The following is a 12,984-nucleotide window of genomic DNA, read 5'->3' as shown; positions in this document are numbered from 1 at the left end:
AACTCGATCAGAGACCTCCCTGACCCTGGCACCTGGGAGGCAACATACCATCCAGGAGCCTTGATCTCGCTCACAGAACCTCCTATCTGCTCTCCTCATTGAGTCTCCATTCATCATTCCGTTCAGCTCTTAAGTTGTCCTCCAGTTCTTTTGAACGTGCTTGCCACAAGCCTGGACCCGAGTCCTTCCCCACGATGGTCCCAAAACTGGACGTGGAGACCCAAAGCGCTAGGTAGAGATGAGGCCAGAAAAAATGTGAATGCTGGAGGAGCTCGGCCGGTCTCACCTCCAGAGGAGGGAAGAAATATTACTGATGTTTCAGGCCTGCTTTTGTCATATCTGAAAGCAGGGGTCAGGCCTGAAACATCGCAGACATTTTTACTCCTATGGACGCTGCCAGATTGACTGACTTCCTCCAGCTTTTCTGCGTTTTAACTACAATCACAGTGGGTGCAGACCTCTGTCCTTCGCTCTGCAGATGTGGCGGAAGCCAGTACAGATAAGCATGACCTGCTTCTCGGGAACGCTCCAACACAACTACTCAGTTGCTAAACGCACTCCAAAGCTTGGAGTGGCTTGGTTCAGGGTGGGCGATGAGGCAGAGCAGGAAGAACTGTCCTTTCTAATCGGGAGTGCTTGGCGATTACAAGATTGACTGACATTTCTTCACAGTACGAATCAAGCTAAAAGTGTCCTAAAATGGAACTCAAAAATCCAAACCCAGTGAAAAGAGCGACATGGTCAGCGCAATGCCGTTACAGCGCCGGCGATCGAGACCTGGGTTTGAATCCCGCACTGTCTGTAAGGAGTTTGTACGTTCTCCCCGTGTCTGCATGGGTTTCTTCCGGGGGCTCTGGTTTCCTCCCACCCTCCAAAAACGTACTGGGGTGTAGATCATTTGACAGCACAGGGTTGTGGGCCGAAAGGGCCTGTATGTCTAAATTTAAACCCATCCATTGCAGTTAGGCCACCACAAACAACCTGTTGGGGGAGCTCAGGGGGTCAATCAGTGTCAGTGGTTGGGGTGGAGAGAACAACCAATGTTTTGGGCTGGAATCCTTCAAGTCACAGTTGGCGTAGTAGATAGCACAAAGCCTTTATAATGCCAGCATGGGACCAGAATTCGAATCCCGCACTGTCTATACGTTCTCCCTGTGACTGCGTGGATTTTCCCCTGGGGGGGCGGCACCAGTTTCCTACCACCATTCAAAACATACCGGAGGTTGTAGATCAATCGGGTGGCACGGGATCGTGGGCCAAAAGGGCCTGTTACCATGCTGTACGTCTAAATTTAAATACACTGTTAGCTCCTTTTGCCACCTTTCTTGTTCACAAAGTGAACCACAATTTAACTAGCTTGCCAGTAACTCGGAGTCTGCACACCTTTGTTTAAAAGTTTATTGAAAGATTCCGATCCTTAAAAGAGAGAGCCTTGTGCTACAATACCATGAGACGGGCAACAGTGAATCGACAGTGTCCATTTAAAATTGATCGGGTACTGCATATAACCAGGGTTCAAGGAGGCTAAAACCTGGGGCAGGCACATGACAGATCAAGAACCTGACAGCTTATTCACGTTTCTCCATCGCCAGCTAACACCTTCTTGGTGTTAATGTCAATGGATGGGAAACATACCTACCCCCTCCGTACGTATATCAGTGAGAACAGCCACACCACAAAATTTCCCAATTAACCTCCATCCTACTCATTTTCTTCATCTGCACCAGTGGATCTCAACCTTTCTTTTTCTACTCACATCCCACTTTAAGTAATCCCTCTGCCATCGGGGCTCTGTGAATAGTAAGGGATGTGGGTGGGAGGAAAAAGTTTGAAAACGACTGATCTATGCATTCACTGCAACTGGTTGATAAAACAAGGGGCCAAATACCAGATTGTGGGGAACTCCACTCATTGACTCTTCAAACTTTCCTCTTTCAATGACACTGGACAACAAAGATTTTGCTTCCTGAACACATTTGGGTGTATTTTATGGATTTGGGGCCACTGAACACAAAAATAAACTTAAAATTTTTCTATCACGTACTGATTTTTCAGATACAGGTAGTCCTCAACTTACGACCTTTAAGGGTTATGTTCACCCGCACATACAACCAAATTTTAAAAAAATACTGAACGTGTGCTGAGATTCTTCAGTAAAGGCTGATCTATTGAAAAATGTTTTTTGAAAATTTGCTTTAATACCTCATTTCGACATGTGAATACGATTTACGACCAATCCGAGTTGTGACCAATCCTTCAGTCCTAATTATGGTCATAAATTGTGGACGACCTGTATAACCTGTTTTTGTGATTTCCTGTCTTATTTCAAGTCTGCTTCAAGCTACAAAACCATGAAGTGCCACACGTCATTGAAAATTCATTTTCCGCATTCGCACTTGGACTTCTTCCCGGCTGATCCTGATGTGGTCAGTGACGAACACGGTGAAAGGTTTCGCCAGGACATCACAACCATGGCAAAGATGAACTACTATTGCTGGACACTGACACGAGAGGCATCAGATGCTGAGTATAAACGAAAATCAGCGGCAAAGCAGTTTTAGGTCAGTTGAACTAATGCAACGTGTCAGCGTCATTATGCGATTAAACGTGCTAAATTCAATAAAAGTTAGTTTAATGCTTCTCCAACTTTCTACGTGATACAGCAAATCTGAAATTATCTTTGTGTTCAGCTTGAAGTTGTCTATTATAATCCCCAATTTTACTTCAGGAAGCCAAACTTTTGAAAAATAAATTGTTGTCCAGTGTAACTGTTTTGCCCCGTATAGAATTTCAGACAATTCCACAACCCCGCCAAATATTGCAAGATGTAAAAGCCAACATTGATTGCATGCTCTCTCCCCACCCCCCGTGAAAGTGGCAAGCAGCCTTTGTGGAGTTACTCCCACCTCATTGAAGGTTGGGAGGCTCCAGGATTTATTCCTAGCGACCACACAATGAATTGCCGCACGGTCTTTCCAGAAAGCTTTTGCCTGCAACGTCCAGCGAGCGCCCTTTAACAAGGTGCCAGCCCCCTACTGCAATCCAATTCCCCATCACGCATGGGTATTGCACTCGACCCCAGCATCTGCAGGTTCATCTTGAACCGGTCCACCACGCTGTCTCCAACAACATTGCACAAGTCGCTCTGGTTCCCAAGAATGCCCTAAACTGCATACAACACCTCAAATATTACATCCCAAACAACTTTGACTGATGAATGCCTTGGCTAAATTAACAAGAATTAATGATGGTAAATTGAGATGTGAATATTGAAATGGTGGGGTGCCCAATTATAATTTGGGAGTGGAATTTCATCCTGGAACATTGTACTCCAGTATATACAGTATCCTTTAACCATAACATGTTTCAAATATTTATTAAACAGTATTATCCAATGTCCAACGTGATCAAAAACAGTTTGTGTACAAGCAACTCAGTTATACCTACAGCACTTCATTGAAACAAGACAGAAATCAGTAGCAAAGAACAGCCAAACTGACAAAGTGGCAGTACAGAGGTTGGCACAGATTTTAAGAGGTTTTTAAAAAGATCCAACATGGCTTGTCCATTTGTTTCAACACCTCTGAGAATCAACATTAGTGTAAACATCTTCATCCTTTTCAGAACACCATGGGGGAATTTCTCATCGAAGACCTAAAACCAAAAACGGGGAGAGAGGAAATTCAGGCAAAGATTAATGTACTCCGGCAATCAGGGGCTGTAACGTTGGACAGCAGGACAATGAGCTGCCAAGCAAGTGGATCTCAGCAATACCACCGGCACTCAACGACTCTGAAGGGACTCTCTTTCTTTGACTGCCGGGCAATTTCTGCCGATGGCGAATCTTCATTTGATAAGAGGTATGTGTGGGGGAGTCCTTCGGGTCCAGTAATCATAGAGCCATTAGCTTCAATGTAATTATGGAAAGTGATGGGTCAGGGCCTAGGGTTGAGGTTTTCAATCGGGAAAAAGCTAGATTTGAGATGAGAAAGGATTTACGAGGAGTGGATTGGGATGATTTGTTTTATGGGAGGGATGTGGAAGAGAAATGGAGGTCTTTTATACGTGAGATTTTGAGGGTACAAAATCTTTATGTTCCTGTCAGGTTAAAAGGTCGGGTCAAAAGTTTGAGAGAGCCGTGGTTTTCAAGGAATATTGGAAACTTGGTTCAAAAAAAGTGGGAGACCTTCAATAAATATAAGAAACAAGGAATATCGGAGATGTTCTGAGAACACATTAAATGTAAAAAGAATCTTAAGAAAGAAATTAGAAAAGCTAAAAGAAGGTACGAGGTGGCTATAGCAAACAGGGTGAAAATAAATCCAAAGGGTTTCCACAAATATGTAAATAACAAAAGGAGAGTGAGAGATAAAATTGGTCCAATAGAGAATCAGAAAGGACAACTGTGTGTGGAGCCAAATGAGATGGGGGAGACTTTGAACAAGTTCTTCGGTATTCACTGAGGAGAAGGGTATTGAATTGTGCAGGGTAAAGGAAGCAAAGGGGGTCATTGTGGAAACTGTAGTGATTAAGAAAGAGGAAGTACTGGAGATTTTGAAACATATAAAGGTGGACAAGTCTCCAGGTCCCGACGGGATTTTCCCCAGGACCTTGGGAGAATTTAGTGATGAAATTGCAATGACTGTGATTTTTCAAATGTCATTAGAGATGGGTATAGTGCCAGAGGATTGGTGTATCACACATGCGGTTCCTGTGTTTAAAAAGGGTTTGAAGAGCAAGCCCAGCAATTATCGGCCTATAAGTTTGACAATTGTGGTAGAGAAATCAATGGAAAGTGTTCTTCGAGATTATAGTATCTGGAGAGACGGGGTCTGATCAGGGACACTCAACATGGATTTGTGTGTGGAAGGTCATGCTTGACCAATCTTAGTGAATTTTCTGAAGAGGTGATTAGGAATGTTGATGAGGGGAAAGCAGTAGATGTGTTCTATATGGACTTCAGTAAGGCCTTTGATAAGGTTCTCCAGGGAAGGTTAGTTAGGAAGGTTCAAGCACTGGGTATTAACTTTGAGATAGTCAAATGGATTCAACAGTGGCTGGAAGGGAGATGCCAGAGAGTCGTCGTGGATAACTGTTTGTCCGACTAGAGGCTGGTAACAAGTGGTGTGTCTCAGGGATCTGTATTGGGTCCTTTGCTGTCTGTCATTTACATTAATGATCTGGAGGATGGGGCGGTAAATTGGATTAGTAAATATGTAGATGATACTAAAATAGGGGGAATTGTGGATGATGAAGAGGGTTTTCAAAGATTGCAGAGGGATTTAAACTGCTTAGAGGAGTGGGCAGAAAGAAGGCAGATGGAGTTTAATGCTGATAAGTGTGAGGTGCTTCATTTTGGAAAGAATAATCAAAACAACACATGTGGTAAATGGGAGGGCGTTGAAGAATGAAGTGGAGCAGAAAGATCTAGGAATAAGGGTGCATGGTTCCCTGAAGGTAGGAGCACATGTGGATAGGGTGGTGAAGAAGGCTTTTAGTACGCTGGCCTTTATAAATTAAAGCATAGAATACAGGAGTTGGGAGGTGATGTTCAGAGTATTCAAGGCATTGGTGAGGCCAAATTTAGAATACTGTGTGCAGTTCTGATCACCAATTTATTGGAAAGATATTAACAAGGTAGAGAGAGTGCAGAGAACATTTATGAAAATGTAACCTGGGTTTCAGAATCTAGATTACAAAGAAAGATTGAGTAAATTAGGTCTTTATTCCTTGGAGCGTAGAAGGCTGAGAGGGGATTTGATAGAGGTATTTAAGATTATGAGGGGGATAGATAAAGTTGATAGGCTTTTTCCATTCAGTAGGAGAGATTGAAACCAGAGGTCATGAGTTAAGGGGCAAATGTTTAGAAGTAACATGAGGGGGAATTTCTTCCCTCAGAGAGTGGTGGTCGTGTGGAATGAGCTTCCAGGAGAAGTAGTGGCAGCAGGGTCCATTTTGTCATTTAAGGAAAAATTGGATAGGTATATGGATGGGAGGGAAATGGAGGGTTATGGGCAGGGTGCAGGTAGGTGGGACTAGAGGAGAGGACTTGGGTCGGTGCGGACTAGGAGGGCCAAAATGCCCTGTTTCCGTGTTCTCATTGTTATATGGTTATATGGTTTTCCCCAGGGACTCTGGTTTCCTCCCACTGTTCAAAACGTAGTGGGGGTGTAGGTTAATTGGGTGTAAATTTGGTGGCACGGTCTCGTGGGCTGAAATGGTCTGTAGGTCTAAATTAAAAATTTAATTAAAAAAATTTAATCCTGTGCTGAATCAGCCGGCCATAAGGGACCTTGTCAAACACCTTACTGATGCCCTTGTAGACAATATCCATTACCCTACCATCATCAACCATCCTGGTTGATCAAATTGGTAATGCCAAACCTGCCCTTAACAAAGCCACGTTGACGGTCCCTAATCTGCTGTGACTTTCCAAATGTGCATAACTTCTAGTCCCTAAGTCTCTTTCCAGTGGTTTCCCCACCAGGAACGTGAGATTTACTGGCCTGGATTATCCTTTCTCCCCTATCGAACAAAGGGGCAACATTTACGAGACTCCTAGACACGCGCATGGATGGAAGAAAAATAGGGGGTTATGAGGTAGGTTTTTTTGGGTAGGAATATAAGCGTTAGCACAACATCGAGGGCCGGAGGTCCCCTGGGACCTCTCATGACATTGGTGAGGATGTAAGGATAAGACCTTGACGTGGGAGCAGAAGTAGACTATTCAGCCCATTGAGTCTGCCCTGCCATTTAATGGCTGATCTATTTTCCCCACTCAGTCCCAGTGCCCAGCCTTCTCTCCGTAACCTTTCATGCCCTGTCTCATCAAGGACCCATCAATCGCTGCTTTAAATATATTCAGCGACTAGGTCTTTACAACTGCCTGTGGCCACAAATTTTGGTTCAGGCCCCAGCAATCGCTTCTCTTGTCTATTCCAATGATTGGGAATACAACCCATCAGGGCCAAGAGACTTGTCCCCCTTAATGTCCCTCAACAGACCAAACACCTCCGCTTTCTTGGCCTCAAAATGCCCCAACACATGACCATTCTCCTTGTTTGCTCCCTCTCATTGCTCATGTCCTTCCTCTCGGTCAACGCTGATGCAAAGTACTCATTCAATATACTTCCTCTGACCCCCAAGCATGAATCCCCTCCTCTGTCCTCTCCTCCCAGAATAATTTTAAATTAAATTTTAGACACACAGCAGGTTAAAAGGCTCTTTACAGGGTGGGTGAGATACCAACCTTAGGACATGGGTTACGAGTGAAAGGGAAAAAGTTTAGTGGGAACTTCTTCACAGAGAGGGTGGTGGGGGTGTGGAACGAGCTGCCAGCTGAAGTGGTGAATGCGGGCTCAATTTTAACATTTTAGAAGAGTTTGGACAGGTACATGGATGGGAGAGGTATGGAGGACTATGGACTGGGTGCAGGTCAGTGAAACTATGGAAAAAAAAGGTTTAGCACAGACTAGAAGGGCCAAAAGGGCCTGTTTCTGTGATGTAGTGTTCTATGGTTCCAGCCCATGCCACCCAATTAAACCCAAATGACCTACAACCCCCGGTACATTTTGAAGGGTGGGAGGAAACCAGAGCCCCCCCCGGGGAAAACCCACGCAGACACGGGGAGAATGTGCAAACTCCTCACTGGCAGCATGAGATGTAATTGAGGTGCAGGTTGTTGTAGACAATTCCCCCGATATTGACCAGAACATCCCAAGTGTCAGAAGCTTAGATGGAGCATCATCTGGGGAAACCCACGCAGTGACAAAGGGAACGTACAAACTCCACACAGACAGCGAGGGAGGTTGGGATCGGACCCAGGCCTCTGGACCTCTGAGGCAGCTCTTACTGCTGTGCTCAAGGGACTTGCATGAACTATTCTTGATCTCTTTTTTTTAAACATTAAAACATTACAGCACTGTACAGGCCCTTCGGCCTTCCATGTTGTGCTGAACCATATAAAAGTGCTAAGCCCTCCCTACCCTATAATCCGCTACTTTCCTTTTGTCCATGTGCCCATCTAATAGTCTTTTAAAGGCCCCTAATGTTTCAGCCTACACCACCACTCCTGGCAAGGCATTCCAGGCCTCAATATCTCTCTGTGTAAACAACTTACCCTTGATGTCTCCCCGATACCTCCCTCCCTTAATCTTATACGTGTGTTTACACAGAATAAATTATGCAGTAAAAGCAAAAATACCAGATTTAAAAAAACACCAGACTTTAAATCAGGGACCCCTCACTCCCGTGTGTGATTCTGCTGTTGGGGGACACAACTCGCTCATTACTTTCATGCACCTCAATTGAAGTCTCTTCTCTTCTGCCTACTGAGTTCCTCCAGCATTTTGATGTTGTACCTACAATCACAGCATCTGCACATTTCTAGGTTTCCCTCCATTCAGTTGGTCCACGGCAAAATCTCTTCGTGGGACACCTACTTTCCTCCTCGCTTTGAAGGGAGTTCTTACAGCAGCTCTCTTACTGCTCCCCCTCTGCACCCCCTGCTGCTCTCACTCCTCCCCCTCTCCATTCTTCCCTTTACCCCAGCCCTATTATACAGATCCTGTCTGTTTTTATTTTCTCATACCTTGATGAAGCATCTTTCCCTCCTGCGGCCGCTGCAAGATCCGCTGAGTTCCTCCAGCATCTCTGTGTTTTTACAGCAAGCTCAGTGTCCGCTGACTTCCATGTTTCACAAATTTAAATGGGTTTGCACGTGGAGGGCTAATGCCCGTGCTAGGACTCTGTAGCTCCCAGGAGCAGCGTGGTTGGCACAACACTATTGCAGAGCCAGGGATCAGGACCGGAGTTTGAATCCTGTCAGGAGCTTGTACGTTCTCCCCGTGTCTGCGTGGGTTTTCCCCGGGAACTCCAGTTTCGTCCAATTGTTTGAAACATACTTGGGGGGGGGGGGGGGGAGGGTGTAGGTCAATTGGGTGTAATTGAATAGCCTGGGCTTGTTGGCTGAAAGGGCCCATTACCCTGGTGTATATGTAAATTTAAAATTTAACTAGCAACACCTTTTACAGTCTCGTAACAAATTGTTGGGAATCCTTAATCAACCTTTAATCAACACAGTGAGGTGAAGATTTTGATAGCAGAAACATGAATTAATGAAAATCGATGTTTTCCAAATCTAATTTTTTTTTTGAGGATCTGTCTAGGAGGGTGAATAAAGGGGAGCCGGTAGATGTAGTATATTGATATTTGCAAAGGCCATTTAATAAATTCTACATTAACCATCAGTGTGGGAGACAGGGTATCTCTCAGGAAATCATGTGCTTCTTCAGGGCAGGAAGTACAAAATATGTTTTAGTGAGGAGATGATGCTGGTGTTTCAAATGGGTTTGGATCAGAGGAAGTAAAACACGACAGTCTGCAGACACTGCGGTGAAGTAAAAACACGAGGCTGGAGAAACTCAGCAGGTCAAACAGTGTCCTTTACATCGCAAAGATGAGTGTGATTACACACTCTCACCTCCCAGTTCCGATACCTGGTACCCTTTCAGCCAGTCTTGAGCCAGTCTCCAGCAGCCCTGCAGCCTGGTGTGAATCCAAGTTTCCACCATCCCCGCAGCCTGGGGTGAATCCTGGTCTCCACCATCCCCACAGCCTGATGTTTGGGGCTACAATTTCCCATTAGCTCCTCTAATAACTCCCTTGTTTGCGTCACCTCTGGGGATAGAGGGGGCCAGGACAGACAAGTGGGAACTGGAGGAGATGCGGGTGATGGCCAAGTTGATGGTGGTGGAGGGAAAGCCTCCATAGTACATAGGACATAGTAGATGACCTGGACTGGAAGACCTCATCTTGAGGACAGATACAATGAAGTTGGAGAAATTGAGAGAAAGGAATAGAATCCTTGCTGGGGTCTGGGTGTGAATGAAGAAGTGTGGTCAAGGATGTTGTGAGACAAGTAGGTTTACCTCCTTTCCAGTTTATTGATATCCTTCCCATAACTGGATAAAGGCAGGCCAGCATGGACCATGAAGGCTGAAAGGCTGTCCCTGTGACTAACGTGGGAGGAAGACACAGTAATCGCAGTTCTGCCTGGGACCTGGAGATTTATTTACTTACCACAAGAAAGGTGAATTCCATTTCAGTTACAGTATCAAACAGGGCTTGAAAGGTCTAAAGGGATTGATGTTGGGATGTATTCCCATCAGTAAAGGATCCTGTTGAGCATTCTGCAGACAAAACTGCTTCAAGTCTGTCGCTGCTTGAGAAACCTGAGGGTTTTCATCGAGAGGGTTGGGGTGGGTGGGAGGGAGGAAGAGAAAACAAGAGAAACAACCAGGGTTTAATGTGATTGATTTCCCATCTCCCAGATCTCACTCAGCCTGGCTGGGCTGTCAGTGAACAGAAAGAAATCGTGGCTCAGTGCAGCAATCACAGGGAGAGGTATTGGCTCGCTGTCAGTCTGCACTGAACACACAACAGTACATGCAGGAACAAGCCCTTTGGTCTGCGATGAACACAGAACAGTACACTAAGGAACAGGCCCTTTGGTCTGCGCTCTACACAGAACAGTACACACAGGAACAGGCCCTTAGAACAGTACACTGGGGGACTTGGGGGAGAGGGGGGTGATGTGACTGGGGGGGGGGTGATGTGACTGGGGGGGTGACTGGGGGGGGATGAGGAGGGACCTGAGGGTGGGGGTGACCTTATAGGGGGGGGAGTGAGGGAGGACCAGAGAGTGGGGGTGATGGGGGTGGATGAGGGAGGGCCTGAGGGGCATGACTAGGGGGAAGGTGAGGGGAGACCCTGGGGGGGTTGAGGGTGGACCTGGGGGGTGACAGGGAGGGTGAGGGGGGGTCCTGAGAGGGGGGGTGATGGGTGGGAGGGGGAAGGGGGGAGGGGGAAGGGGGGAGGGGAGGGGGAAGGGGGAGGGGGGAGGGGGGAGGGGGGAAGGGGAGGGGTGGGAGGCACTGGTGGAGGATGACGGGGGAGGGTGACGGGGGGAGGGTGACGGGGGGAGGGTGACGGGGGGAGGGTGACGGGGGGAGGGTGACGGGGGGGAGGGTGACGGGGGGGAGGGTGACGGGGGGAGGGTGACAGGGGGAGGGTGACAGGGGGAGGGTGACAGGGGGAGGTTGACAGGGGGAGGGTGACAGGGGGAGGGTGACAGGGGGAGGGTGACAGGGGGAGGGTGACAGGGGGAGGGTGAGGGTGGACCTGGGGGGTGACGGGAAGGTGAGGGGGTTCCTGGGGGAGAGTGACAGGGGAGGGAGGATGAGGGGTTCCTGAGAGGGGGGGTGACGGGTGGGGGGGGAAATGAGGGAGACGCTGGGGGAGAGGGAGGGGGTCCTGAGAGGGGGGGTGACGGGCGGGGGGTAGATATGCTGGGGGCGGGTGAGGGTGGACCTGGGGGGTGACGGGGTGGGTGAGGAGTTTCCTGGCCGGGGGGAGGGGGGGTTGACAGGGGGAGGGTGACAGGGGGAGGGTGACAGGGGGAGGGTGACAGGGGGAGGGTGACAGGGGGAGGGTGACAGGGGGAGGGTGACAGGGGGAGGGTGACAGGGGGAGGGTGACAGGGGGAGGGTGACAGGGGGAGGGTGACAGGGGGAGGGTGACAGGGGGAGGGTGACAGGGGGAGGGTGACAGGGGGAGGGTGACAGGGGGAGGGTGACAGGGGGAGGGTGAGGGTGGACCTGGGGGGTGACGGGGAAGGTGAGGGGGTTCCTGGGGGAGAGTGACAGTGGGGGGAGGATGAGGGGTTCCTGAGAGGGGGGGTGACGGGTGGGGGGGGGAATGAGGGAGACGCTGGGGGAGGGGGAGGGGTCCTGAGTGGGGGGGTGACGGGCGGGGGGTGGATATGCTGGGGAGGGTGAGGGTGGACCTGAGGGGTGACGGGGTGGGTGAGGAGTTTCCTGGCCGGGGGGGGTGGGGGTTGACAGGGGGAGGGTGAGGGGGTCCGGGGGGGGGGGTGACTAAGGGGAGGAGGGATGACCTGAAGGGGACATATGGGTGGGGTCGCTCCCTGCGGGTGGGCGATGCAGAGCTGGGGACTCGTTCCCACGGACGGGACGGATTCGGGCTCATCCCACCCCTCCCCGGGCCATCACCGGCGGGCTGGGCCGAAGGGTTCCGTCCCTCCCCCCGGGCCCGGTCACCTTGAGCCGCTGGACGCCGACCTCCCCCCGCAGCTGCTCCACCAGCTTCCTGGCGGCGGCCAAGTTGGCGCTGCCCGACATCCCGCGTCCCCCGACCCGGCGGCGTTGACACAGCGGCTCCGCTCCCTCCCCCTGCCCGGCCTCGCTGCGCCCCGCACTGTCGGCGGCTGGAGGAGCAGCGACGAGACGGTGCAGCGCAGGGTCCACACACCCGGAGGAGGCGTGGCGCCGGCACTGTATACACAGCCGGCACTGTACACAGACCTAGCACAGTGTACACAGTCCTGGCACAGAGTAGAAGGGCCGAAGAGGCCTGTGTCTGTGTGGTAATGTTCTATGGCTCTATACTCAGATCCCGGGTCCATATACAGACCCAGCACTATACACAGCCCTGGCATGACACACAGATGCAGAACATTCTTCAGACTATACACAGACCCAGAACGATACACAGACCAGGCATCATACACAGACCCATCACAAGACACAGACCCAGCACTATATACAGACCTGTATACAGCCCCTGGACTATACACAGACCATTACAGTGAACACAAACCTAGCTCTCTACACAGACCCAGCACTGAGAACATAGACCCAGCACAATGTACACAGACCCAACATGGGACTTCACGATACACTGATCCAGCATAGTCACTGGACAGTATTAGACTGGCCCGCCACAGTCCCTGCAGTCTCAAAACACAGTGGACAGTCCCAGTGCCACGTACAGACCCACCACATCCAGAAAATTACTAATTAGTTCCAACTCTGTGTTCCTGAGACAGCCAGTTTTCAATCCATAATAACACCCTTCCTCCAAGGCCCCAGCCTCTTAATTTCCCCCTTGCCAACTGCCTTTAGA

At 49.1% G+C, this 12,984-nt stretch overlaps 1 protein-coding gene across 1 annotated transcript; it reads right to left on the bottom strand.

The window, feature by feature from the left end:
* Positions 1-1,384: 1,384 nt before the first annotated feature.
* Positions 1,385-12,275, bottom strand: LOC138764052 (guanine nucleotide-binding protein G(I)/G(S)/G(O) subunit gamma-5-like). Its single transcript, XM_069939333.1, has 3 exons — positions 12,120-12,275; positions 10,081-10,232; positions 1,385-3,654 (listed from the first exon to the last, which is right to left on the bottom strand). Exons 1-2 carry the CDS (start codon positions 12,198-12,200, stop codon positions 10,107-10,109), a joined length of 207 nt encoding a protein of 68 aa, XP_069795434.1. The 5' UTR covers positions 12,201-12,275; the 3' UTR covers positions 1,385-3,654; positions 10,081-10,106.
* Between the last annotated feature and the right edge of the window lie 709 nt (positions 12,276-12,984).

The sequence above is a fragment of the Narcine bancroftii genome, chromosome 5, assembly GCF_036971445.1.
Source record: "Narcine bancroftii isolate sNarBan1 chromosome 5, sNarBan1.hap1, whole genome shotgun sequence".
Classification (NCBI taxonomy): Eukaryota; Metazoa; Chordata; class Chondrichthyes; order Torpediniformes; family Narcinidae; genus Narcine; species Narcine bancroftii.
The sequence above is the reverse complement of the archived record's forward strand: the minus strand, read 5'-3'. Positions and strand labels throughout refer to the sequence as shown.